This window comes from Cinclus cinclus, chromosome Z, assembly GCF_963662255.1.
Source record: "Cinclus cinclus chromosome Z, bCinCin1.1, whole genome shotgun sequence".
NCBI classification, from domain to species: Eukaryota; Metazoa; Chordata; class Aves; order Passeriformes; family Cinclidae; genus Cinclus; species Cinclus cinclus.
The window spans coordinates 5,595,565-5,623,504 of record NC_085084.1 but is presented as its reverse complement, the minus strand read 5'-3'; the positions used below and the strand labels follow the sequence as shown (position 1 = coordinate 5,623,504).

At 38.7% G+C, this 27,940-nt stretch overlaps 1 protein-coding gene across 1 annotated transcript in view; it reads right to left on the bottom strand.

Annotated features, from left to right (window-relative positions):
• MEGF10 (multiple EGF like domains 10) overlaps positions 1-27,608 on the bottom strand; it is a 62,913-nt gene extending 35,305 nt beyond the window's left edge. The window contains exons 1-8 of the mRNA XM_062513577.1: positions 27,493-27,608; positions 24,700-24,801; positions 23,902-24,002; positions 18,836-18,928; positions 6,852-7,098; positions 6,217-6,337; positions 4,247-4,383; positions 1,716-1,928 (exon numbers count right to left, since the gene is read on the bottom strand). Coding sequence (XP_062369561.1) covers positions 1,716-1,928; positions 4,247-4,383; positions 6,217-6,337; positions 6,852-7,098; positions 18,836-18,928; positions 23,902-24,002; positions 24,700-24,801; positions 27,493-27,608 — 1,130 coding nt within the window. The remainder of the gene's footprint in view (positions 1-1,715; positions 1,929-4,246; positions 4,384-6,216; positions 6,338-6,851; positions 7,099-18,835; positions 18,929-23,901; positions 24,003-24,699; positions 24,802-27,492) is intronic.
• Positions 27,609-27,940: the final 332 nt, after the last annotated feature.

Genomic DNA, 27,940 nt, shown 5'->3' with positions numbered 1-27,940 from the left:
CTTCAGGGATGTTAAGTGCCTTCGGATTTGTCATTTGGTGGGGGAGGAAATGTCCAAAAAAAAAAAAAAAAAGACCAGCCAAATGCTGTTGTTTACTTGTGAACATTTGTGATCTGATTTGACCACGAGCTGTCTCTTCCAGTGGTATAAATGAAGGAACAGCTGTGTGGAACATGAATCAGAAGTAATCCCTGTAATATTAGAAATGGGATACAGTGCAATGCATTCCTGTCAAACCAGGCTGCTGCAACAGTCTGTAGACAGATTTTCAGGGAAGTAGCTAACTGTAATTCATAACACAATAGTATTTGGTGTGCTACCCTAATTTGAGAGCTGAAGGGCCCTGCATTATAGTGCCATTTAATCCTAAACACACTGCCCAAATAATAAATTTCTTGATTTTACATCAAAACAACTATTTTCTTCAATGTACTTCAGGAAAATGAGATGAGCAGAAGCACAGGTACACAACTTCCAGTATATGACCAGAAGGGGAAAATTATTCAGTTTGTTGTCACAGTTTGTCAACAAAAGGTGTATTGGAAAACTGTGACAAACCACAAAATAATTTTTCATAGAGAATTAACAGAGTAGCTATTTCCATGCATGGATGTAACATCACTGCTAAATTGTGACTAAAGGCTCATAAGCTGTCTATGAGAAAAAATGCATTTTATATCAATGTACAACAGCATTTTATGTGACATTCAGTAGTTCCTGTAAATTCCTCTCACAGCTACTATCAACAGCAAAAATTTAGATTGTGCTCACAAACCTTCTCCAAGGTACTGTTATCAGTAATACAATTAAATGTAACTGAATGCACAATGACCACAGTATCTTATCAGAAGAACTGTTTTGTAACAAGAGAAAGCTGTCCACGATTGCTCTATAAATATGCTGGCTCACCTCAGCTGACATCTGACATCCCTCCCTCACAGCTGAAACTCTTGTCTCCAAATAACTAGTGTTTATATTTTCATAACAATAGGCTCAAACGCTGTCAAAATCCACAAAAACTCAAAAAACAAGGCTCATCACTTCCCAAATAAGGAGAGAGATGTAAAAGCTAAGCTAATGGGGAAAACTATTTTTGTCTGATTTCCAGGGACTGGATTTTACCTGCTCATTTGAAGAAGCACTTAAACAACAAAAAATGTACTTTTCAAATCCAGATTTACAATAGGTAAGGATTTCGAAATTTTGTACTAAAATAGTCACCCACAGCAATTCATATAAACAGAGAGAAACTGAGGGAGAGAAACATCCAAGCTTCTCATGCCCAATTCAGAAGACTTTACATATGCATTGATTTCAATTCAATTATTTTTCACCTACAGTAAATCAGAGTGTTGTGAGAGACAGCCCTTGTGCACTGACTTTATGCAGCGAACAATATAATGATTTATTCAGGTGGCAAACACAGATAAAGGTCATGCTTTGTCTTAGTATTTATTTCATGGGTCAGAGACCAAACGTAGCAGAGAATATTATGATCAAATATGCCTGCAAGTAAAAATTCAAAGCATCTTTTGGGTTGGTGTTTTCTTGCTCATTGTGGTCAGGGAATACCAAATACTTACAAGTCTTTAGCTGCTTCAGTTTCCATTAAAGTATTAGAACCATCAGGAAATACCTGAACCTTTTCAGGTTATATTTGGATTTCTGTGTTCTGTTTAGGAAAAATAAAGCAGGGTAGAAGGTTCAAAGCCTACCTCCAGGTGTTGGGCATGTGGCAGGGACACTTTTTATCACACTTGAGGCCATAAATTCCCTCAGGGCAGAGCCTGGTTTCACAGTGCTGGCCAGTGTACCCTGGCTCACAGAGGCAGGCACCACTGATGTGGTAGCACTTGCCACCATTCACACACTGGCAGGTCTCTGCACATTGCAGCCCGTAGCTTCCCACTGGGCACTCATCCTGGCACCTGTGAGATAAACAAAAACGCACACACACGGGAAAAAAGAAAAAAAGAAAAAAAGAAAAAAGAACAGTAAGCAAACACAAAATTGTTATATTTTCCATAAATGACAGCTTCTGGAGGTTTCAAGGAAATGCATTTTATGAGGAATGTCTTCTACTGTCTAATGTCAAAAATGCCACTTATAAATAAGAGCAAAATCTGTGTAACTTTAAAAAAACCTTCAGGAGATCACAGCCCTTCTTTTCATCTGATTTTTCTGACAGATGAAAATGCAAATCAGTAAAGATTTGAGTATAACCCACATGGAGAAGTAGTGATGATTTTTGTGGCTGCTGAAGGAAAATACATCTTAAGAAAGAGACTTCTTCACCAAACTTTTCCTCTCATTCACAGAGTTTTGAGAAGACAGACACTTTAGCCAACAGATTTATTTCATTATTTTTTTATAGATGGAACACATGGTTTAACCTAAAGATCATTCTGTATCTTTAGCCTACTAGAAAATAAAATTTCAGTATCCTGCTTCTCAAATTTGCAACTCATTAACTGATGGTTTTCTGGATGGCAATTTCATTCGGCTATGTCTTATGAGTTTTATGTTTTCAGCTTTGTTGTTCCTGTGTTCCATTAAATTCTGAAATCCAGTCAAGTTACAGATTGCAAAAAATGCTACTTGACTATGTAACACATTATTCATGGTTCTATTTTTTTAATTTATTTTTTCCCCGTTTTTCTTACAAATATGGGGTTTTTTTGCTTTGGTAAGGCACCGCAAAATGTAACAGAAATTAGCAGAGCCCTCTGACTGAAGTAAAATGGGTAGTCATGTTATATGCTTCTGCACTTCTGCAGTATTTTTCTCAATGTGTTGCTGATATCCAGAAGTTTTATGGTATTTTGACCTGTCCTAACTGAAGTCACCAATAAAATCTTCTTTTCTCCTGGGCTGCAACTTAATAATAGAGCTGAGCTGACAGCATAACAGCAGAGCTAACTACCCTGTATCAATACTTCCTGATCAAGTTATACAAATAAAGCTATGAAAGAATTTTCTTCAAATAGCAAACAGGATTCACAGCCAAACTAGACAAAGTTTAACCCTGAATTTATTTTAGTTTTTAATTTTACTTGCAAGACCATCTCTTTGGAGGTGATATGTATGGGCTACCTCAGACAGTGCCTACACAGCTCTCTCACATGAAACAAAGACCAGGTCTACAACCATGCCACTGACTCCCTCCTGCCCCTGGAACCATATCTAAAAATGAAAGAATTGAAAATACAGCCTCTTTTGCAGGAAAAGAGGGAAGCTCAGATTTGCAAAAGTGGTTAAAATGCTGCAAATTGTAAGGCATTTCAGGTGAAAGTCAGATTTAAATTATTACAATACGAAAAATTTAATTGTTTTTAGAAACACCACTGCAGAGCAGTGCTTGTATACAGTGTGTAATGTGTGGTTTCTACTCTGATCTTCCCTGGAGCCCCTGTCCATGTCTGCGTGAACACATCACCTTCTGCACTCTCTCCTCACAGACACAAATATAACTTTGGCATGGAAATGCCTCTGGACTAATAATTTCTCTTCTTCTTGAGGTCTTTTTCCACATTATGTCTGGAAGAGCACTTCCCACGTCCTCTGAACACTGTTGTGGGGAGTGCATATGGTTACAATACCCACAGCTGCTGGCAGAGATCCCCTGGACTGACCCCAGTGATCAGTCTGCTGCTGACTCCTGCAAATGAGTTGTGCGCTGCTTAAAATACATGCAGGAAAATGTCCTTTCATCGCTTTCCACTGCTTTCAGAAGTGATGTCTCACTGTACTATCTTTCCAATCTGCCAAAGCTAACTTACAGACATCAGAAAATGAAATGTTTCATTTCATTTGAGAGGAGCATTTTTATGAGACAACTCTCCAGCCTGCAACCTTTGAAGAGGGACTGAATGAGCCTCCCTTGCTGCTGTGAGTGCCAGACATCTGCACAAATCCAAGAGTCTCCCTTCTCCCCCCTCCACCACAGCCCAAACTGCACCATTTCTGCAAGACATTCCAAGGAAGGGAGACTCACAAGAAGTGCCAGAGCACAGCAGGAAAACAGTGAAACCCAGAAGTTCCTTCACAGGAAGTGTTCTTTGACATGGACTTTCAACTTGCAACCCGGCATCAGCTGAGTTACACAGCAAACATTTCCATCATCGAAATCAGCACTTTTGATCACATCTCAGGTGCTTCCATTGTTCTTTCTACCAGCTTCTGAAGTTCCCCTGCTGTAGCAGAGCCCTCCAGGCTCAGCAGCCTGGCAGGAATGGGTTTTCCTTACCGTTCCCCTGTGTAGCCTGGGCTGCAGTGGCAGTGGCCCGTCGCCGAGTCGCAGGTGCCTCCATTGTGGCACTGGCACTCCTGGGAGCAGTTCTTCCCATAACGACCCTCAGGACAAGGCTGACCACAGACCATGCCCTGTGAGTGCAGAAGAGAAATCTTACAGCTGGGACTGCAGCTTGAGCAGACCAGGAAGAAATGAGGGAAGATCAAAGAGATCCTGTATTAGTCACCCAGTGCTGATCTTGGAAATGCAAGACCCTTCTCCAGCTTTAAACACGGGGCATGTTCCAGCACTAGAGGAATAATCATCTAGGATTTCTACGTTGGAAGTAAAATCTCATGAAAAACACTCTAAGCATCTGTGAAAACACAAATGTAAGACTAACTCTTCCCAATTTATTTACCAGGAGTACTATACATCAATATACTCTAGAATTCCCTCCAGTGAATAGAGGTGTAACAATCAGCAGCTGTTCTAATGCCCCAATTATTCTACCTTATGGTAAGTTGGGTGTTTTCCTGATGAATGAAAAAATAGTTTGCAATTTCACTTAAAGCAGCATATCCTAAAAGCTTAAGTAGCATGATTGCTCCTTTCAATGGGTTTTGAATTTCTGCACTGCCTTTTACATCCTTGGAATTAATCACACCTGGGTGGTGAGGGAAACATCAGAACCTAAGACTTTTAAGAAGCCATTTCAGGAAAAAGGTATTTACAGCCATTTCATGAGACAAAAGACATCCAGGTATTTAATCTAGTCAGAATTTGCACCTGGCTACCTTAAACCTTTTCTTATAAGAAAAGCACTAAAAACAAACAAACAAAAAAAAGGTTACAAAATAGTGTTTCATGGAACTGAAAGTTGCACTAAAGTTCTAAAATTTGAAACTTAAATAATTACTTGGAAGGGAAAATGAGTCAAAGGTCTAAATAGCCATGTATTAGTTAACACACATATTAGTATAGAATTGTCCTCACTGCTTCATGTTCTGTATCTCATTTTTAGTACCTGTGTTTAGGCAGAAAAAAGGGAGTCAAGAATTTATGGCAAGATTTGTATTCCATGACCAGCAATTTTGCTCTTCTAGCATGAAATGCAATAAAAAGGTAAAAATGGCCATATTCCAAGCCAAGTAGAAAGGTGTGCTACTCAAACTGACAACCAGAGATTATATTTTATAGCATGCTCTCTAGTTGGTGAAAAACTGGCCTCTGCCACAGGTTTTTTCTCAATATAATATAATCACAAGGTAATTAAACAATCAGTAAATGTGAATTTTCACACAAAATAAACACTTAAATGGAAAATATTATCAAATGCTCATGATCAATATTATCAGTAAATGTATTTAAAGAATTTTTATTTGGGCCTTGATCATGTTCCAACTGCACCATTTGCCAACTCGGAGCAGGCAGCCTGAGAGCAAGGGAAGGCAGTTTGCAGCTCCAAGGTCAGGTCTTCCTTCCCTACCCTCTGATAAAAGGGAAGGAAGCCTAAAGATAATCTAAAAGATCTGATGTCCCATCTCCTCCCCAACAGTGATGGAGGAGGTTTCCAAAGGTTTGGGAATTTTTCCATGCATACTGGGCATACAAAAATGGGCAGAAACACCACATTAATAAACACAATGGTGTATCTCCCTATAAAATCAACCTACACGAAGAAATCAATGACTGCCAGGCAAGATCTAAAGTATATTGCCTTGTCTGAGCACAACTCATGTCTTTTGCTTCCCAGAATCAGATACAGTTAAAAAGGCAGTGCAGAATTGGAACTTTTTCAGTAACAGATGGTTTCGCAAGCATTTTATTTCAGTCCCTTATGCTAAAATATGTTTCTCATTACTCCTGGCTACAAGCAGACTGCATTTGCTACCCTCATTTGCTACTCCTTCTTTTCCCCTGTTGAGATGAACAAATATGGAAGTTTTGGGGGGGTGGTGGGGGTTTCAGAGCTACTTTTTTACCATCCATCCTGGCGGGCAGGAGCACTCCCCGGTGATGTGGTGACAGACGCCTCCGTTCTGGCATGGGCACCTCTCCTCGCACTGTGGGCCGTGCTTCCCGGGGGGACACAGGTCCTCACAGCTGTGCACAGGGTGGGGACAGCATAGACACCCGTTACCACAGGCTCTAGCTTTGTTTTCAGTGCTAACATCATCAGCTCTTCCAGCCACAAGTGTGGAGCACAGAGCAGTGTGACACAGGGAGATGAACACTGAGTGTTGTGCAGCATCCACACCACTGATCTAACGAAACAGACCTGGCATTCTTGGAATTACTCTTTCCCAAGACATCTCTTTTTACACAGCTTGGCATTCATTCACTGCTGCTGACACAGCAATGGAATTACCAAGGCCAGACAACTCCATGTTTCAATGCCATTTACCAAACCTTTGGCCAGACTGTGACAGCCACGAAGAACCCTCTGTTGGCTCCATTCTGTGTGTTTTTACCCATCTGGGTCAAGGCTTTTTTTCCTCTTGGCTGCACACTGGAACGCATCTTATGACATGAGTTTCCCCAAACCTGCTTGCTCAGAATGGGAAGTTCCCTCATATCCCTCCCACCACTCTGAACAAACAACACGGCCGCAGCTTACAAGGCACCGGTGTATCCTGGGGGACACCTGCACTCGCCGGTGACGTGGTCGCAGGTGGCTCTGTTCTGGCACTGGCACTTCTGGTGGCAGTCGTTGCCGTAGGAGCCGGGATCGCAGCGCTCCTCGCAGCGCCAGCCCTTGAAGCCTGCAGAGCAGTGGCAGGCTCCAGTGATGGGGTTGCACAGAGCCCCGTTCTTGCACTGGCAGCGGCTGCTGCAGTGGGGTCCCCAGTGCTCACTGTCGCACGCTGGACAGGCAGAGAGAGAAAAGTGAGGTGGCTTTAGAGAAATTGTTATGGTTACAGCGGTGGAGGTGCTGTGAGTTAGCTGGGCAGCAAGGAGAAAGAAGTTATGGAATGCGAATAGTTATTCCTCCTGGGTTCTTCAGGATTGTGGCAGGCAGATCAGATTTACGCTCTTTGTGCAATTGATTCTTCTTGAGAAAGGCTAACAGTATAAAACATGAGGCTGAGAACTCCCCAGTCCTCTGAATATCTTAATTCTCAAAACTCTTCATTACGGCTCTCCACCATCAAACCATGAGCTTCCCTTTTCAGAGGGAAGTCTTGCTAACTTAAAAATATGTAGTTTAAATCCAGCAACAACTCTCTGAATCACACAAGGAAGATGAAAAGGTGGCTCAGTGTAGACTTATGATTTTAGGCAAATCAAAGAATTCCTACTTGTTCACGTAATTGCGAATACTTCCTTTGCAATCTTGCAATATACTGATAGGACAAAAGAAAACACAAGAAGCACTTCACCAAGCAATAGAAAATTAACAACTACTTTGCTAAACTTCATCTGGATGTTACAAATTTGGTTACCCAATGTGTCTTTACGAGCATTTAAATCCATCTTTTCTTGTCTGCCCCAAAGCATTCCATTAAAGCCCTATAAGCTAACCATTCAGAGGGTATTTCAGCATCAAAAGAAGAACTTAATGTTAAGGAAGAAATTTTATCCTAAGAAACACAGGAGTTCTGTAAAGAGCCAGAAGATTAGGGTCACCTGGAGTTCAACAGCAATGTGTTAATCATATGGTCAAATGATCTGATTTCATTTTTACGTTCTGCTGATAACAGCAGCACAATGGGCAAGCCACAATTCCAGCAACTGTAAGCCCAGGCTCTCCACTTGGAGACTGACAACCATTGTTCTCACAGTCTTCTCCTGGGGCAAAAAAGCCAGGCAGAGAACAGACACACTTTACTAGACTAATGCAAAGTAATTCAAGAATGCTCCTCAGGGTAGGAATTACTCAGCTGTAAGAGCTGTTCACCCAGGCTACACAAATAAAAAGGAATTAGGGTCTTTTCAAGAATCTGCTCCTTAAGGTTGTTTTGTTTTTGTTTTGTTTTTTTTTCAGGATAGGTCACTAGAACATGCATCCATGAATGGAGATACTATGAGCACTTACACACACCATAAAATAGAGAACAACAGAAAGTAGTGCTATGTATTATAAACACCCAGTAATGCTGCTCGGCTATAAGAACAACTGCCCATCTTATTTTTGGCCTGTCTCTTTAAAGATGTGTGGGTTTTGTTGTGGACAAACAGGTCTACAAGAGTTTTGTAATGTACTGCTGCCTACAGCAGTACAACAGAGTACACATCTCTCAAACTGTCTTTTGCTATGATAACTTTCAACATTTTCAACATGTCTGCATGGTGTAGAATGTGTATTCCTCCTGCTCAACTGGTCAGGAAACTAGCTATTTTGGGATATAAAACATAAATGTATGGATGTCAAGATGCCTGAGACAGTCACGTGTTCTGTCATGATAGAACGGAAACCCCTAATTTTTTAAATTTTCTTTTTAATTAACATGTTAGTCTGCATTCAGATTAAAGTCTTCTTCCTTTCAGACAAAATTTCAATTTATTCCATTCCTCATGGAAATAATTATTAATAAATCAAACAATTAACAATAATAATTTTAAAAACACCCAAAACCCAAAAAAGCCAGATATGTCTGATAAACAGAAGAATTCAGACTTATTGCCACACCACAACTGTTCCAGTGCAGAGCTCAGGCAAGGATGGAGGCAGCCAGAACATGCCCTTGCTACAAAAATGGGACTGGCATGAGAAGATTTATTCTTGGTTGGTTGGTGAGAGCGTGTGTTCTTTCACTAGCTGCTGGGAATGGGGTATTTGGTGCAGCCAGGAACATTCCTGCAGCTTCCTGAAGACCCAGTGGAACAAGTCAGAGAGCCACAGGGACCAAAAACTTCTCTTACTAAGCACCTGCCACTGCATCCAGCACCCAGACTCATTTAGGAAGGATGCACTGCCCAGTGCATAACCATTAAGCAGTTTCCTGTCATGACCTTCTCATTATGTTCACAGGAAATCATTGAAATAAAAGCACATCCAATGGCTGGCATCCAACAGGATTCCCTCCCTCAGGACCATTCTCCTGGTAATGAGCAGGTGAATAACAAATATTGACTTTGCAATCTTTCATTATATTCCAGTGGTAGCCCCAGCACGGTGCAGTTTTACCAAACCCTTCACACAAGGTCTGTCACCAGCTTTCCATCCACCTGTGAGTTATGGGCAGAACCATGGAGAAATGTGCAGGACTAAGGAGAACAAATAACAATACTGAATAAGATGGATAAATGACATATTTTACCTCTATGTCCCCTGACTGATCATCAATAACATTCTCTGAAGGAAGTCAGAGTGATTTGTCAAAAAACTGATGCTCAGTTTACTACTAGCAAAGAAGGTGGCAAAGGGTAGAAATGTTTCCTGTGGCAAGTTTGGAGCTTAAATTTGCCAGTTATTACCTCAGACTATTTCTATTATTCAAACACTGAGAAAGCTGGAAGTCACACACATCTGCTAATTTGGTGAAATGGGATAGCCTTGGAGCTAATGACTACTGCTAGATTACAGTGTCAGCTGCAGTTTAATGAGAAGAGCTGTGCTGGCTGCACCCAAGTCACAGGCACACAGACACAGTGCACACACCACAAGCAGGCACCTGCAAAATCCTCATACACCAATTTTCTGAACAGATCCAGAGCTGTGATACCATAACTCTCAGAACAAGGGGAAAGGGGAGAAACACTTCGAGACAAAATAATGTTCAGAATGGTTTCAGCACAAGGATGGTGCACCTCAGCTCAGTCCCTCCTCCAAAGTCTGAACCACTCAGACGTGCAAAATCCAGACACTAAACCAGCATTAATTTACTTCGTCGATCTTACAGAGCTGGCCTGTTGTTGTTCTGTCTTACACTGAAGAGCCTCTTTACAGAAAGCCCTCTTTGCTTTTCACACATTATATTCACCCTCAGGTTTTTTATGTTTTGAACAGAAGAATTGCTCTCGGTCTCCCTGTCAGCTTTTGTATCAAATTCATAGGGTCCTTTCTGTCCTCACCTTATACTGTAGGGAAAGAAACCCCACATAAACACCACTTTCAGCACTGTAGTATTAATGTCACATTTTCTTATGATCTTTTCCTTTTATTATTCAGCTGGGAATATCTTTTTTGTCACCACAGAATGCACTGTGCACATAACACAATGCCACCGGCACAGGAAGGAGAACTTTGCTCTCTACTTTGTTTTGTTGAAGCAAAAGCATTCACCTTTGGAATAAGAGCACTGCATTGCATGAATTCTATTTAACATGAGCACTATGGTAAGACTCTCTAATAGAGAGTATGCAGGTCCACCATGATAAAAATTTTTGCTGACACTGAGGGCCAAATGACTCAAGAAACAGGGAGAAGCTTAAGGATTCAATGGTAAAACAAAAAAAAAAAAAAACTTCAAGAAGAAACTGAAACCTATGATGGAAACTAGTACCAATTTGCAGCCTTTTGTAGCATCTTTGAAGATGTAAAGTTCTCCTGTATAGCATATGATTTCCTTGTAAAATAACTGTAATGAACACTGTTATTGTGTTGGGCTAAACGTAGTTTTATGCAAATGGTTTTAGTGATTTAAAAACTGGGGTGGTGGGAGCCCTGATATTTTTTTTTCTAACAATCTGGAACATGTATAGAATTTGGCAACTACCATACAAACAAAAAACACTTTTAACTAAATATGGTCATATGCCTGTAAGGTTTTCCCCACTGTTTAAAAATGTTGATTTCATTAAAGAGAAACAAAAAAAAGTGCAAACAAGTCCCAGTTTATTCCTGATAAACCCACCTTGATCTCCTAAAATTCTACACTTCTCTAAAGGTTGGCCTGTAATAAGAAACAAATAAGGCTATCAGATCAAGCCAAAGAACAGTTCAAAAGACAAACCTCCTCAGAAACTCTAACTCTACATTTTAACTATGCCACAATTTCCTTTATAACTTCATACTAAGGCCAGACAATGTTTATTGCAATGCTATTTTTAAAGATCACTTCTTTTTGTGCCATTGGGGAGGGAGAAGTACAGCAAAACTAAGATTTATAGTCCTTGCTGTCAGTTTCTTTAAGGTGTCTCATATGTAGCACCAAGACAACTAAATGAGATTTTAGTCTATCTTGCCCATCTTTCTGCAAGACACACTGCAGTGTGTTCCTGGAAATACAGACCACTGTTTGAAAACAGAGGAGATTCTTATCACTTCATTAAGCTTATGTATTTTTATGTTCTTTGAAAAACTGAAAACAAAATTCCCTACCACAGATAGCAGGGAGTGAATACTCCCTCCCTTGGAACGCAATATTGTAAAGTATAAATTTAAAATAACCTAACACTGGCAAATATACATATTCCTATCTCCCTGCCCTCAAAACAAAGCAGGCTGGTTTTCACCAGCCTTGAGTAAGTGAAAGGCGATTTCCCGTGCTTCAGAATGCAAAACAAACTGAAGTTGCCCATAGCTTCATCTTCCCTTCCCTTCCCTTCCCTTCCCTTCCCTTCCCTTCCCTTCCCTTCCCTTCCCTTCCCTTCCCTTCCCTTCCCTTCCCTTCCCTTCCCTTCCCTTCCCTTCCCTTCCCTTCCCTTCCCTTCCCTTCCCTTCCCCTTCTTCCAAATAGCCAGCCATAGACTAAGTGAGTTTAAAAAAAGGACAATATTGAGAAAACCTTGATTTATCCAAAGGAGTACTCCACTGACAGTCTTGTTACTACAAACAAGATTGCTAAACCCTGGACATGCCTCAAGTGACTTCCAAGAGTAAACAGAAGGGAAATCCATTGGTTTTTCTAAGCAAAAAAATGACAAAAATATGGATGTTATCACTAATCTACACCTCACATCACCCCTACTGGCAAGTTCAGAGAGTGCTTTTGCTATTTACATCTGCAGATCTAAATGGATTGTACTTATTTCCCCTAGGATATTCCTGCAGGATAGAAACAGAAAATAATTGTCCCAACTGGCGTTTAAGTCAAGTAAAAGTAAATTCTTGCTGATTTTGAAAGCTATAAATACCCAAAAGTGTGTTTGAAATTTGACAAGATGCATTAACCCAAAGTGACAACAGGCTGTCAGCCTGGACAGCAAATGTGGAACATGGCAAACAAACTTCAGAGGTGTGTCAAAAAAGCCAGAAAACAAAGCTCTGAAACCTAGAATAAAAACATCCTGCAGAAAACCTTCAAAGTATTATTTCATAAAAATATGTATTATTCTCCATGTATTTCTTTTAAATTTTGCTCTGTTCTAGTCATATCAAAATGCCATGAAAATGGCACATGCATATTTAAAAAAAAAAAATCCTTCAGAGAATCACTTATAATAACTATAAAATACCAATGTCTTCTAGCAAAAGAGCTACTTTACCTACATCCCAGGCACAAAAATGCCTGGAATCTTTTTTTTTTTCAAATTCTATTGGATCTGGAATTTTCTTTCAGTCTTTTGTTTCTATCTGATTGCATTTGTTATACTGTAGGCTTTTTACCCTGTGGCGTATTTTTCATTGTTACTTTTTGTTTTGTGTATAATAAAGGATTTTTATTCAAAATGCTAAGCTTAAACTTAATTCAGGGCTTTTTCTTGTTTACTTTATAAAAGCCTTTTGAGCCGTGAAGTGGAAGAACAATGAAAATGTGTTTTTCAGATCTTATGAAAGACTGGAACTATATGCCTTTCACATGCCACGAATTTCCAAGACTCTTTAATGGGCTTTGGACAGCAGAATACAAGGATGGATAATTGATAAAGAAAACACACACACAGATGGTTGTTGGTGTTCATTTTATCATGTTACTGAGATAAAAGCTGTTAAAAATAATAATAACAATAATAATAATTATTATTGGAAAAATTTCAAGAACCTGTTTGCACTACATCCTGTGTGTGACCCTGATTTTGCACAGATGTCCTTGTAGAATTGTAAGTGAGATTTTTATTTTTTTTTTTTTGCAATGACTTGGGTTTTGTTTAATTAGCCAGAAACGGTATCCTTCACATCCTTAAAAATGCACTAAGTGAGCCACTGAAAATATATAAGCCTGCCAATATATAAGGCAGATTGAAATGAAATCAGCACTAAAAATACTTATGTGCTGCTATTTGGAAAAAAAAAAAAAACCACAGACCTTAGTCAAACAGTACAAATTACTGGGTTTCCAAAATGGTGAAAAGCAGAAATGAGAAGTTTCTCTGGTCTAGAAAATATTTACAAACCAATAAAACTATAACCATTTGCTGGAATACGTTCCTTTAAGTAAATCTTAACATAAGTAAATTTAATAATTATTTTTTTTGTAGAAAGCAATCTTTTTGTTTCTACTTTTTCTTAAAGACTGATACTGTAATTAAGCAAAATTCTGTAGCATGGCCATAAACTCTATTAATTTCCCTAGGACTTCCAAACAAAATGGCTCATAGCATCAAAAAATATACTAAACATAATATTATTATTGCAAATTCACAGTTGTACTGAACCTCTAGCAAGGTGCTGTGTAGCCCCAGAAATTTTGATTCCACCTATCACAGTGACACTGTAGTGACTGTTAAAAGTGAAGGTGATGGCAACTTCCATTAATATCTGCTTTTCCTATTTGTACCTCATCTGACTTGCTGGTGAGTTAGTTACTCAACTCAAAGATACTCAGCCTCATTAGAGGGGAAAATGAAGTGTTCAGCTGGAAAAACTGAGGAGAAGTCAGGGAAGTTACAGCAGCAATAATTACAGAAGAATTATGGGCAGTGAACATAGGGAAGACATATTAAATATAAAAAGGTTAAATTTAAGATTGTTTATGACCTTCTGGCACTTTTGTTTGGGAGCTGGGCTGGGGCAGTTCTTGAATAAGCTATTTATCTGCATTTTTCATACAAGTAAATAGCTTTCTGCCAGGATACTCTGCAGTTTTGCCTGTGTGTTTACTAGCTCCCCCATTCTGGGAACCAAGCCTTCCTAATGCAAGAATGTGGTTAAAACCAGAACTTATTTCTGCAGCCTGCTGGATGGCCTGGAAAACTCAGAGCCATATGCTAACTCTCTAAGCGTATCTTGCAAATTGCATTAGTCAAAAATGTTCTCGACAAAGAAAAAAGGAAAGTGATGCCCTGGCCCAAAACCCCTCAATTTAGGACTCTGTGCCATCAAAGCATGCAAGGTGGTTCCAGGCAGGTACCACTGGGGCTGTCTCACTTGGGGGGCAGCTGGGGAAAAAAAAAAAAAAAAAAAAAAAAAAAAAAAAAAAAAAAAAAAAATCACACATCCACCTCTGCAGGGTTAAAGGAAATTAAGGGCTGTGCTGGGAAACTGGCACTGCCTGTGGCTCACGTGAGTGTCTCACACACATCCATGCCAAGGGATCCAGCCTCTGCCATGGGCTGCATCTGCCAAGTCCCATGAAGGAAACAGCGAGATTTTCACGGAATTTGCGAACTTTACAAAACACCCACGGTTGCGAAGGAAATCTGATAGTAGCAGAGCTACTGCAGTTTAAAAGTTACTTTAATAAGCCCACTTAAAGGTAAAGGTTCCTCTGAGGTGCCAGCCTTAAACCTGCAGTTTAATGTATTAAGGAAAAATCCAATTTTCTTCTCATGCTTTACAAAACCTTGGAGACAAATTATGTCTTCATGCCACTTTTTCTACTCCCATGAATTCAGACTATAGTTCCAATAAAGCTCTACTAATCACCAACAGAATCAAATTACAAATTAGAATCCCATGATTCAAACAAATCTCAAGATTACTTCAGCACAAAAAAAAAAACCTGAAGAGTCTTACTCCCATTTTTACAAATTATCCCAACCATGCTTTGGTCAGAAACCAAAGACATGTCATTCCCTTTTTTGCTTTACCACTTATGCCAGCTGGCATCACAAAGCTATAACCATTTCAGATGAGTCAGTGTAATATTGATTTTTGACTCTGCTCCAGCTTATCCAGAAAGTGTCCTATTGATTTTGAAGGAATTATCTGCAGACTGCTTGGCATGAGAAGAAAAGCAAAGCAGATGTCCTGGTTGTGGATCTGAACTGCACACCCACTCAAAATTGGCAATCAGGTTTATATATTATCTATTATAAATGTTTATATATATACATATGTGACATAAGTAATACAAACAAATAAAATTTATAAATAAATACAGTGTTGCAGGAGTGTAAGCAGAAAAATGGTAAGAAAACATAAATTACAAATGTACAACATGATTTGATAATTTCCACATCTACACAGACAACTATTAGCACATATAGCAACTTCTGCAGAAGACTACTCTATTCTCAACTTGTAGTCAAAAGCACTCTTAAAAACAACCCAATCTGACACATGCCAGTTAAAAATTTGATAAAATGGTAATTTAGTTCATGAGGGAGAAGTTGTCAGTTTGTTTGTTTTTCAATAAAATCTATTTGCTTAACCTGCATTTAGCATTCTATCCACTTTTGTTAATATTGCACTTATCCCCAGCCCAGATTTGTCCAACTTATATTCCTGGAATTCACAAATATTTCTTCAAAGGGGAGCTGACAGCTTATGGATTGTGCTGATTCACTTGTTTCACTCACTCAGCACCTCTGTCCATTCCCTTGTCCTGACTATTGTGTTCAGTCAACAAATTTTTATTAGAATATCATCATTATCGTCACCTTCTTGATCCACCTCACACTGATTTTCACTGCAAGCAAACACTGCCTAATGCTCTCTTATTTCCTTTAAATAAAAGGAAAATACCTGAAGAAAAGTTATACCTTGTGCAGGAAATCCTCCCCAAGGAAATATTATTTAATTAACAAAACTCAGGCCACCATGCAGGTTTTCCTTGCTGAAGAATAGATCCAATCCTGTTTTCTGCTCATCTGGGATGCAATTTTTTCAGAAAGGCAGGGGATGTGGTGGGGAACAGAGTTATGGTCTGGATTAGAACTGAGCATTTGAAAAAGACAGGCTGAGCACTCTGGTCAAATCTTAGGCCTCCCCTCCCTAAACTGAAAGAAGCCACTGACCTAAATGATTAAGGAACTGGCAAAGAGTCATGACAATAAGGAGGTAATATTTGCTACAAAAGGAAATGGGAGTCACCCAAAAAACGTATTCCTTCTTGAGAAACAAGAGATAAAAATCAGTCTGGGGGGCTGGCAGATGGACAGATGCTGCAACAGGACTAAATCTGTTCTCAGATACGTCCAGATAAAATTCCTTTGCAAGGAGAATAAATAATTCCAATAGAGATAAGACAACTATTTGGAAGAAGATGTTTAGTTCTGCAGTTTTACAAAATGTTTTGTCCATAGGTAGAACAGTTCCTTCCAACATGTGTGGGTCCGTGAAAATGAACAGATGACTACATCTGGAAGTTGGCCTAACACCTCACCCTTTGAGGACAATATCTCCTTTTCAGTCAGGGCATTTTATCTGGCCATCAGCAGCCATAAAATCCCTGAACCTTTGCCTTACAAAAACACTGGTCTGTCTTTCAAATATGGTTCCACCATTCAGTTAAGTAATGAAAATGTTTATTTGATGGACACTATTACAGTAGAGCAATATGCATATATTCCTACTGAATTAATAACTTGTTATATTAAAAAATATTTTAAAAGCACAGATCTTTATTTTGTATCACTGTACCTTTCTGTTAGTAAAGCCAACTTGGGGATCATGCAGAAAATACAATTAAAGGCAGAACACAAAAATCTTTTAGATAGGGCAAGCAACAAGAAAGCTCAGAAAGCCAAACCCCTCTCACTTACTGTATTTCCAACACTATCCACTATTCTTAATTCACTCTGATCTGTACTGTAGCTCTTCAGATAAGGAAATAATGGACAGATAGCAGCAAACTTCAACTTTCAAGCTCAGAAGGACAATTGAGTGAAATCAGCAGCTTTCTTGGACTTGTCCACATAGAAGGGGATAAATCCCAGAACAAATGTTCCTGTAGCATATGAACAGAAATATTCCCTTCCTCAGTCTACCCCCTTCTCCTATGGCTACAGCAGTGATCCCAAATGAATTTTGGCAATTCCAGGTATATCACACAAGAGCCTTCAGAGGATCATGAGTCTCTCCAGAGATCACTGTTCAAAGATACAAAAAAAGACAGACATCTGAGGAAGAAGCACAGGAAAAGATGCACATGTGCTTAGAGTGAATTATACCAGAGAGGTAAGAGAAACGGACACCAGAAATCCTGTGAGAGGAAAAGTTATTTAGGCAGATTTAGAGGCTCCTGTCTCATCTACAGCCCACTTTCAGACTTGAAAATCTCAATAAATAACAGTATTTTTGCAATCTGTGCTAATGATTCACATTTCTTCTGTATGTTTGATTAGATACAGAAGAGCTCAGTACATAAAGTTTCCAGAAAGAAAGATAGCATGTTTTGACAACTTATTTTGTCAATTCAGTACATTAGATTAAGACCAGTCTTACAGCAACACTCTGTTGTGAAAGAACAATGGCTCTTTCAGTTTTATGTCTTATGCAAAACTTGGGTATTTCTTTGGAGCTATATATGAATACCATGTGACCTACATGAAAACTATACAACAAATGTAGCAATTAATTTTAAAATGGTTAAATTCTTCCTCATGCTAACAAATAAGCTGCTGGAACAGCAGATCAGTTCCAGATGAACTGAGTTATGATAACATGTTTGAAAATTGAAGAACATTTCCTTTTTTAAAAGAAAAATAAATGAGTGTTGCTAATTTTATAGGAATATTGTACTAATTAAACTAGCAGTGTAATGGCTTTGCAATTCGTTAGAAATGTGTAAGGTCTATGGAATTTAACTTGTACATACAGTCATTTTTATTGATGGCTAAAATTCATTCCTTTCAATTGGACAGTCACAAGCAGAGACCCACCTTGAATTTGATTGTGACAAAATATGTGGTTTTATGTCAGCCTCAACAATACATTTTTGAAGACCTTAAAAAAGGAGCCACAAGGCTGGAATAAATAAATAATTACAATGAATTGAAAAAATTACCTTATTTCAAGAAACTGTCTTTCAGCCAAAGGGAAGAAACAATAATGATTTGTGTTCTGCACAATTCTGCTCCCCTCATCTCCTACACATGCTTTCATGGCAAAGGGAAAGGAGAAGAATGTGGGAGAAATTTGAGCAGAGTAAAATGGAAAGACGTTGAGAATTCAGGGTGTGAAGAGTAAAGGGAAAAATGGTTGAGTCAATGGCAGAGTGAAAAAGGAGGACAGAGCTGCTAGGAAGGCTTTCCTCATAGCTTTTAAACATGACCTGGCACCATCAGACTTTGCACACAAGTAAAATAAAAACTCTGAGATTTTCTTGCATGTAAAATAAAATTCTGTCTTTACTCCAGACACTGTGCTATTTGCATGCTTCTGAGAAAAAAAAAAAAAATTTAAAAAGAGCTCATTAGTGCTGCTATGTGAGAACACTATTTGCAAGTAAATGAAGAAAAATCAGGTTACATAGAGTAACCTGATAACTCAGAAAAAAAAAAGTCCTGATCAGAGAGCAGAAGAGCAAGCATAGAACTGATGATTATCTGTCCAAGAGAGAGGAAAACACGATGGAAACAGTGTAAGACAGGCAGAAGCAGGTGAAAACTCACCACTGGAGCAGTTGGGTCCTCCCCAGCCAGGCTCACACTGACAGGTGTTGGGAGCAATACAATGGCCATGGACACACTTATCAGCACAGTGAGCTGTCAGAGAAGGAAGTTTAAAACAATTAGAGAACTCCTACCACTAGGAAAAGTATTTTTTAAAATATTCTACAATAGTCCTAACCCAGGACTCCTAAAGCGCCTCCTGAAAGCATAATAAATACCAGTATATTAATGTTTGGTGGCATCTCTTAAAAAATACATTTCACCTCAGTCTCTTCTATTTCTCCTAAGTTTGAAGACTCGAGCTAAAAATGCTGTTAGTATTACTAAAATTCTTCTGAGGAAATTGTCCAAATTTAATGAAGAAAGAGTCAAAGTATAATCCGGGTTGGAAACCCGTCGGACCATGGTCCTGGGCAAGAGGCTCTGGTTGGCCCTGCCTGTAGCTTGGATGGGATGAGTTCCACTGGTCCCTTCCAACCTCAACCATCTTGTGACTCTCTGAAGCAAACCCTCTCGCCAAGAAAAAGAGGGGAACTACAGCAGGCATCCAGAGAAATGCTCTCTTGCAACAGCATGGACAAAATATGATTTGCAACACACCAGTGTTTTAATATCAACTTTTCCAAATGATTGCACAGTTCAGTTGAAGGATAAACAAACTGTGACAGTGATTAAAGTAAAGCATGACATAAAACCTTATGAATCACTGCAACCTTTATTCTAGGTGCTAAACAGGGCTGCCTGAAATGTATTCCTTTTTCTTTTCTTTTTTTTTTATGATTTACAAGCACACTTCTAAGTTAAGTCTTACTTTGAAACAGACCTTTTGTTTGAAACATCTAAGAAAAAACTGAAGAGGCTTTGATAGCCAGCATTATCAATGACAGAATATAATATACCCAATGGGGAAGAACCTCTGACCAGCAGTGATGTGCTGGCATCACATTAATCACAAAATACACCTAGCTTTCCAAAATACATGCACTATAATAATTTTCCTTCTACTCTGAACAACAGTAAAACTTAGAAAATGTGCACAGGATGAGATTTTTCTTTGTACCAACATTTCCAGAGATATTAAAGCAGAAATCTGACTGCTATACCAACGCATACAAAGTTATCAAGGGAGGGGAAAAAAAAAAGTGAATGCTGAAAAGAAGTTTAATGGGGTTACATGTGAATCACTGTGGTTCTGAATGGACTGAAAGTGTTCTAAAGTAATTAGGTAAAATACTTCTGAATGTTCTGGGTTTTTCTCTAATTAAAGAGGATGAAGCACATTGGTCAGCTTTACATTTACTGTGTCCAAGAAAAAGGAAAACCACACAAAGAGCAATCATATATAAAATAGAAAATACTTGATTATACAGGATCCCAGCCATTAACTGCTTATTTTTACAGTCTTTAGTTTTCATTCTCAACTATTTCTAATAACCTACTTTACAGACATGCATTAAAATGATCTTCATTAGAAATCAACAGGGACAATAATAATTTTTAAAGGTTTGATGAAGCAAGCCATTAACACAAAACGTTGTTTCCTATTTATATATTATGGAAAGACTGAGTTTAAATAATACATCACAATTTTCCATTAGTCTTGTAACTTGACGTGAATCTTTGAAGATTCTTTCCTAGTTAGTGCTGCCTTGGGCACTGAGGCTCCCCACAAACCAAATGTGTGAAAAACCTTGCCAGCAAACCATGAGGCAACAGGAGGTCACTGTAAACATGCAGTGTGAGCACTTGTATGAACAACCCAGGGAATGCAAACATGCTCAGCCCAAATTTCTGAGCACTGAGCCTTAAATACAATAAGGCAGTGCTCCACCACCTCCTCTGTGAGACAGCTGGGACAGAACTGAAAAATAAAGAAGTTGCAAGAAACCAGACTTATCTCCTTGCACTGCCTCTCATGCCAGGCTGAGCACACGGATCTACATTCTGGATATACATAAAATCTATATTCTAACCAAAAGAAATTATTCTCCAGGCACCTCTTGGGCTAACTTATTCTTGGCAACTGAATCTTACATCTCTAAGGGACAGCACATTAAAAAGAAACAATATTGCAGTGGATATGGTGATGAGAGAATTTACTACACAGAGCTACAAAGAGGTGAGGACAACATGAAAAGCACCTAGAAGAAGCTAAAAAGACACGAACGAAAACAGGAACAGATAAACTACTTTGTTTTGGTTTTCTACAGAATTGTTGGGCATGGTATATTTAAAAAAAAATACTTATATGCAGGTGCAGGGGGAAAACTTACCATGAAGGGTTTTTTTTTTTTTTACTGACCAGAGTGAAGAAGCACCAAAAACTCCCCAGCACCAATTGCCTTGTTTTCTTTTTTCGCAAGGAAAAGCTCAATTATTGTATGAAAAGCAATCTGGGTTTAGTTTTGCACATTTGCATTTACATCTTATTTGCCCTTTTCTTTTGTGCCTTATTGTTTTTTAAGACCTTTTCTACACTCTTGCCTTCATTATCTGATGTTAAAAGAAAACTTGAAAAAACCGTACTTTTATCTTTAATTAAGTTTATGTCTGCATTTTAGGATCTGTTGCTTTTTCACTTTGAAAAGCCAGCCATAAACCAGTAAATGTAAAATTGAAACACTTCAGCTGTAATTATGCACATAAAGCAAATGACTGCGAGGTTTAACTCCAGCTTCCTCTAAATTAATTGAAATTGTCGTGGGAAAAAAATCAATTACCCATTAAACTACATTATAAACATGTTTTTTTTCAAATAAATCCTTCACTTCTATACTGTATGCTACAACATACCCCTTGTTTAATTCTTTTTTCCTGTGTTTGACAGCTGTTTGCTAGTGAAGTGGGTGATACCCAGTTAAACCTTAAAATAGACGGTTCATTTTCTATTCTATGTTTTGAGGAAATTCAACAGGCATAGCTCTCCACTAAAGTTCTTAGAAATGGATTACAATGTTAAAAACTAAGTGAGGTTAATGTTCAAGCTGCCAGGTACAATCAACCTTTGTGTGTCCATCTATGAGAAAGCCACTAGAAAATGTCTTAAAACCTTTGAAATTTTTCTTTCCAGAAACATGCTTAAAAAAAAAAAATTGCACTTTCTGAAAAAGTTTCAAGTCTGTAGCTAAGCCTAGCATTCACACGCCAAACCTCCTAGGGATTGCCACTGATAGTAGCAGAAAAGTGGCAGGAAATTCCTTGGAATAAAAAAGAAATTTAGTCAATCACACAGCCTGGGGTGGAGCTGCTAAGGCCAGGAGTAAGCCCCTTCACAGAACGTCACAGAATTACTGCTCTGCCTTTGTATCTGCATATAAACTGCATTCAAATAATCTCAGAAAGTGCATCAGGTCTAAACATTGCTACATGCACCAAAATTTTTAAGAACAAAAAATAACAATCCTAGGTGCTGTCAAACTACTGTTCTACAGAAGTACTGGCAATAATGAAGACAGAAGTGAGAAATTTATACATTATTTATATCCTCTATAAACAGGAGTTTCATGAGAACAGCACAAAGCACACTTGTTTAGTTAATGAGTAGATACTAACAAGATATCTACACTTGTATAAAACTGTCCAAGTACTGACCCAGTATAATGCTGGATTTAAAATTAAAATACAATTTCATGTCAACACACCTGAAGACAAAATGAAATGGCACAACTAATAGAACACAGATTCCTATTATTTTTGAGAAGAAGCAGTGAAACTTCAATTCATGCAATGTCAAGTCATACCGAAATCATCTAGAACTAGACTTCTAATTTATCTTTCCAAACTGAGAAGTCAAATAAAGGAACAACAAACAACAAAATATCAACATCACCACGAAGATTTTAGCCTTTTAGAGGCATCTTACATCCTTCTATTAGGTAAACAAAATAATCCATGCCACACGGAAAATAAAACTGCAGTAATGGAAATGCTCCAGCTGGAGTTCATGGAGACTGAAGGTCTCTCTCTTTCTTCCAAGGTCAAATGAATGCAAACACAACTACAATGAATGATCTGTATTTTCACATAATTTAAAGTCTGAGGCATTCCACAATCACTTCAGAAGTCAGAACAGATATGTTCTGAGTATCATCATCAGGCATAATTTTAAGTAATAACAGGAAAAATTAGTATGTCCAATGATATTTGAATTTTTCAGGTTCTGAGTATCATTGTGTTAACACAAGAAATTTACTACATATACTATAGCTGTGTAAAAGCTGCAGTGACTTCAGAGAGTCACCATCACACTTGTAATCACGTGTCAAACTGTAACACACTTCAAAAAGTATTCTACCTAATAAAAAAATGAAATATTATTCATAATAAACAAGTGTAGTCAGAAATTGGTTCTTGTAAGTCTAAGATATACGTATTACAAACAAAAAGGTTAAAATAATTGTCGATCTGATATCAGATAAATAAATATTTTTAAAAATGTTTTGACCTTGCTTTTTCAGAGAATGTTTTGAATAAAAGCTTTTTTTTTTTTTTTCCAAATTCCAGGACATAAAACATGTTCTTAAAAATACCATTTTAAGACCTCCCTAGGTCTGTACAAGGCCACACAAGAGAAAGAACTGAGCCAAGCTTGCCACCAGACTCCTCAGACACAAATTTTCCCAGTTTTGGGTTAGATGAGGAGACAGGGTGTGTATCACCCAAAAAAGGTGCTGAGACCTCCAAATAACTGTTACAGATCCCTGTATCTCCAAGAGAAGTTCAGCATGAGCATCTACTGGGGTCTGTTCAAAGGAGAAAAGACTTCCATTTCCCTCGTGGTTTTAAACCTTGTGTTTATTTACTGATGCTTGCACTGTGCATTTTCCACATGATCATTAGTTAGAACCACATTAAGACAGGTCATTTAGACATCTGAAATCCAATCATCCTGTAATTTGCATCTGGACAAACCCAACTGGCTTCAGTGAGAGCTGCACATGCATCACTGGTGAGTAACTGCGCTCTTGCACAAGAGTAACCCATCAGAGGGGAGTCACACTAACACACAGTGATGGCTGCATGGAATTTCAAAGCCAAGAAAGGGGGAAAAAAAGAGCTGAACTTACGGACACACATTTCCCTGCTTTCATAGAATCCAGGGCAGCACTGGGATTTGCGCCTGTACATCGTTTTCTCACCATGCCTGTAGGCAGTACGGTAACTGATCCTAAAGAAAGGAATGAGTGTTGGTCAGATACTTTGGCTCAGAAAAAAAGAGAGGAAATATCCTTACACATTTTAAAAAACATTCAGGTGTCATAAGAAAAGAGGGAAAAATGCTCCAAGTGGTCTTGATTTAGCTGTTGCCAAATTGAAGAGTCCACGAGGTTTCCTGACATGCCTTAGGTTTATGGGTGATCAGAAAGCAGGAAAGGAATGGGGACTTTTTCACTTGTGATGCTTCATAATTATGGACATATTCTTCTGAGGAAAACGCTCTTCACAGATGTCACAAGCTTTTAATCATTCAACCCTTGCTCACTTTCTGCTTGCACAGAAAGTTGCCTTTAAGAAATATTTTTACTTTTCTTTCAAGAAGCATACACCTACTTGCCTCAGAACACAACACTGCAAGCAACAAGGGGCCCCTGTGATATTTCTGAACAAATACACCTTTTAAGGTCTGGAGAATTTAGTTTTTCCCCAGCTGTTTGTTTTCTGTTAGCATTCTGTGGGATGGTACACCCTGACCTGCAAATAAAACGTATGTGATGCTGCTTGGACAGACATTTTCCAGTTGATCACAGATCTCAGTTAGGCAGGCTGGACACTACAGCTAAAAAAATCCCACATATTATGCTTGATTTTGAATCAAGAATCTTAACTATATCAACAAATTGACAATATTAGGATTTATAGCTTACCTGTGTCGCGTGCACTTGAACCAGTTTAGGATGTCAGTACAACTGGTGTAGTAGATCTGATCAAAAGGATGTGGATATGACTCCTGCACTGTAACTGAGTAACTGGGGAGAGACAGACAGAAAAAAGTGAGATCATCAAGCAAGTCCTTTTTGCATAGTCTCACTTAATTAGGTCTTTTACAGAATCCTGTTACAGAATGGAATAAATACAACAAAATACTCATGTTTAATAAAACTGAGACAGAATGCTTTTGAAGAAAAATAAGCATGCAGAGTCATCATGTTTCTACTGTGTAACACATTTGATGAAATTCCACTACTTGACATCTAAAGAAAATTAGCGTTAGCCCAAATTTTTAAAAAACAGAGCGCTTGTATCTCAAACAGGCAGCAAATGGAAGTAATGTCTATGTGTTTTCCTGTGGAAACTTTTATTAATGCAACTGGATAACTAGACAGCTATCCAGTTGTCCAGACAACTAGTTAAGGAGCCAGAAAATGTTATCACTCACAATAGAAAAATAGGACTTTCTGAGAAATTTCTTGTAAAAACTGTACCTGGGCCTATAGGAAGACATCCAGTGTATTTAGATACTAAGTGAATGTTAACACATAAAACACCTGAGTAGTAATTACAGAAAAACTTTTATTATAGGCACAGCTCCAAAAAATCTGTTCAGCAATCAGAAATTAATGAACACTGAAGACCATACTTTCTTCTACTTACTGGATAATTTTTAACAGAGAACCACCCACACCACACTCCCAGAGATACTATATATCCTACTCTTATTTTTTTTGCCAAATTACACAATTATACAGTGTCCTAGAAACAAATCCACACTGAGAGCCTCCAAAGCTGTCAGTAGGGCAAGAGAAGCAGAGCCCTGTCACAAAAGGGGAAAATATTGAATCATCCTAGAAAACTCTTCGAGAGGCTGTTTGTGCTGGCAGCCAGTCATGGATTGCACAAGGGAGCTTGAAAATAGAGGAATGCGTGGCAAGGTCCTGCAGCAGCACTGATTCCCAGGACCAGCCAAAACACTAAATAGCCCTCCCAGCTCTCCCTTCCACTCACACCCTCTCTGACTGCTGAACCCCCACTGCTGGGTGACAGCCACAGTCTCCTCAGCCTGCTGTCACCATCTACAAGGGGAAGCACATCCAGAGCCACTCACCCCTAAATGCACACACCCTACTCCCTGTTTTCCTGCATGAAGGCAAGCAGCCCTAATCCACGCAGCTCTCCCAGCCCAACAAAATATCAGTGGGATGCTGGCGCCTGCCTGAAGCTCTGCACTTTTACCGCGAGGCAGGGCATGCTCTACCCCTTCTTGCAGTTTATTTGTAAATACCATTTTAGTACTGACTGAGGTTTATTTTTTGTTTAAAGTATACAACGGTGACAGTGGCAGTCAAGACCTTTTGTCTGGGTCTTTGCCCTTTCATACTTCTGCCCCTCTGGCACCTGCTTTGGGCAGCAGCGTGAAGGTTTCACTAAGTTTATCTGGAGCTCTGCCCCATTTCTGAGACACAGAACAAGAAGGGAAAAAAGTTCATGCAATAAAGTGGGCATGTTTGCTAGATGCATTTTTTGGTATTTTTTTTTCCATCTGCAGACTTTCATTAGGTTGTTTTAAGTTGCAATGTGCAGTGTAAATAGCTGTATTTGAGATTTCTTTCCCATGTTGCTTTCACTATGTTGTAGATTCCCCACAAAACACTTTTATCTTCAAAGACTGTAAGCAAAGCACACACAGTATTGGACAGTATGCAGTAACATGGTAGACAAATGCCTGACTACTATGAACAGGTATTTAATATGGTGGCTACTTCATATACACATTGTTATATGAACTATACACAGCAGCTGAGGCAGAGGTGCCAAAGGCTTCACATGAAGCTCAGGTAAATTCCCAAGGAAAGTCCTTGAGTGTTGGGTTTGGTTTTTTAATAGAGAGTTTATAAAAAAGTAAATATAAGCTTCAATTTTCTCTGTAAAGATTCAGCCATAACAATCACAAACAAATGTACAGTGGCTAGGCAGCACTCCCTATGATTCAGCATAAAACACAGTTTTACATTAAGTACAGGAAATACTGATATCCTCAAGTGAACTGAGAAAATTAAGACTTTCTCATGGACCAGCTGATCAATTACAGCACAACAGTTATAATGAGACCAGAAGTCTTGTTTTCACTATCATAACCTTTACACAAGGAAAGAAGTTCAGCAGATGCTTGAGGCTGAACTTCTCCAACCCATTGTGGCATTTTGCAATTCACATGAAATTGGATGAACAAACACACCAACTACATTGATGATGAATTTCATTTTGCATGTTATAAATTTTTGAACCTCATCAAAATAATTAAACAACAAATCTTAATTCGGATCCTGTGAGTGCTGAATCGGAGAAAATCAGCATAATCAAATTTGGCCAAATTCCAATATGGTTAATTATATTTTGCATATGTAAAACTTCTTTTCACCTAAATTGGAAAGAGCTATTTTTACTCAGTTCTTGTACCCAGATGGTTGTGTAACATTGCTAGTACCAGTGTAGTGGTTTTCTGCATCCTAACCCACAATGCAAAGATGAATTTCAGTCCACTGTTAAATAGTCTTTTACTTATCCATGAACTCACCTGCCCATGCAGTAAAGTGCAATTTTTTCCCCTATTTTTAAACTCAGCTAAAAGGCTTCAATAATTTGAAGTGTGCCAAGTAAAGCAAAGCGAAATTATTACACTGGAATTTACGTCACTTATTTTTCCAAAAGGAAAGTATTACCTTTCCCAGTGGCTACACACATTGGGATCTTCCAAATTCAAAGACACAGTTGAACTCATCCAGTGGTACAGGAGTATGACAGGGAATCCAAAAAGGGAGTTGAAATGAAGAACCATCTTTACAAAGAGATGACTGTGAAGGAGGAAAAAAAAATTAATAGTACCAAACAGAAGATAAAGTAGCTAATAATGTTGACCCATCTGTAATCAACCTAAAACAAGGAGCACTTCAAGGAACACACACTGCTTGCCCAGCAGCAGCAACACCATGCCCATTTTGGAAGAAGAACCCAAATGGAGCAGTTTCACACGAGGTCAGCTGGTGGACAAACTGCATCTCAGAGGTCCTGCTGTCCTTTCCAGCATCAACCACCCAGGCTGGGTGTGCTCAGCCAGGCTCTGCCCACTCTGAGAGCCAGAACTGAGGTTTGGAATAAAGGCTGGCACTT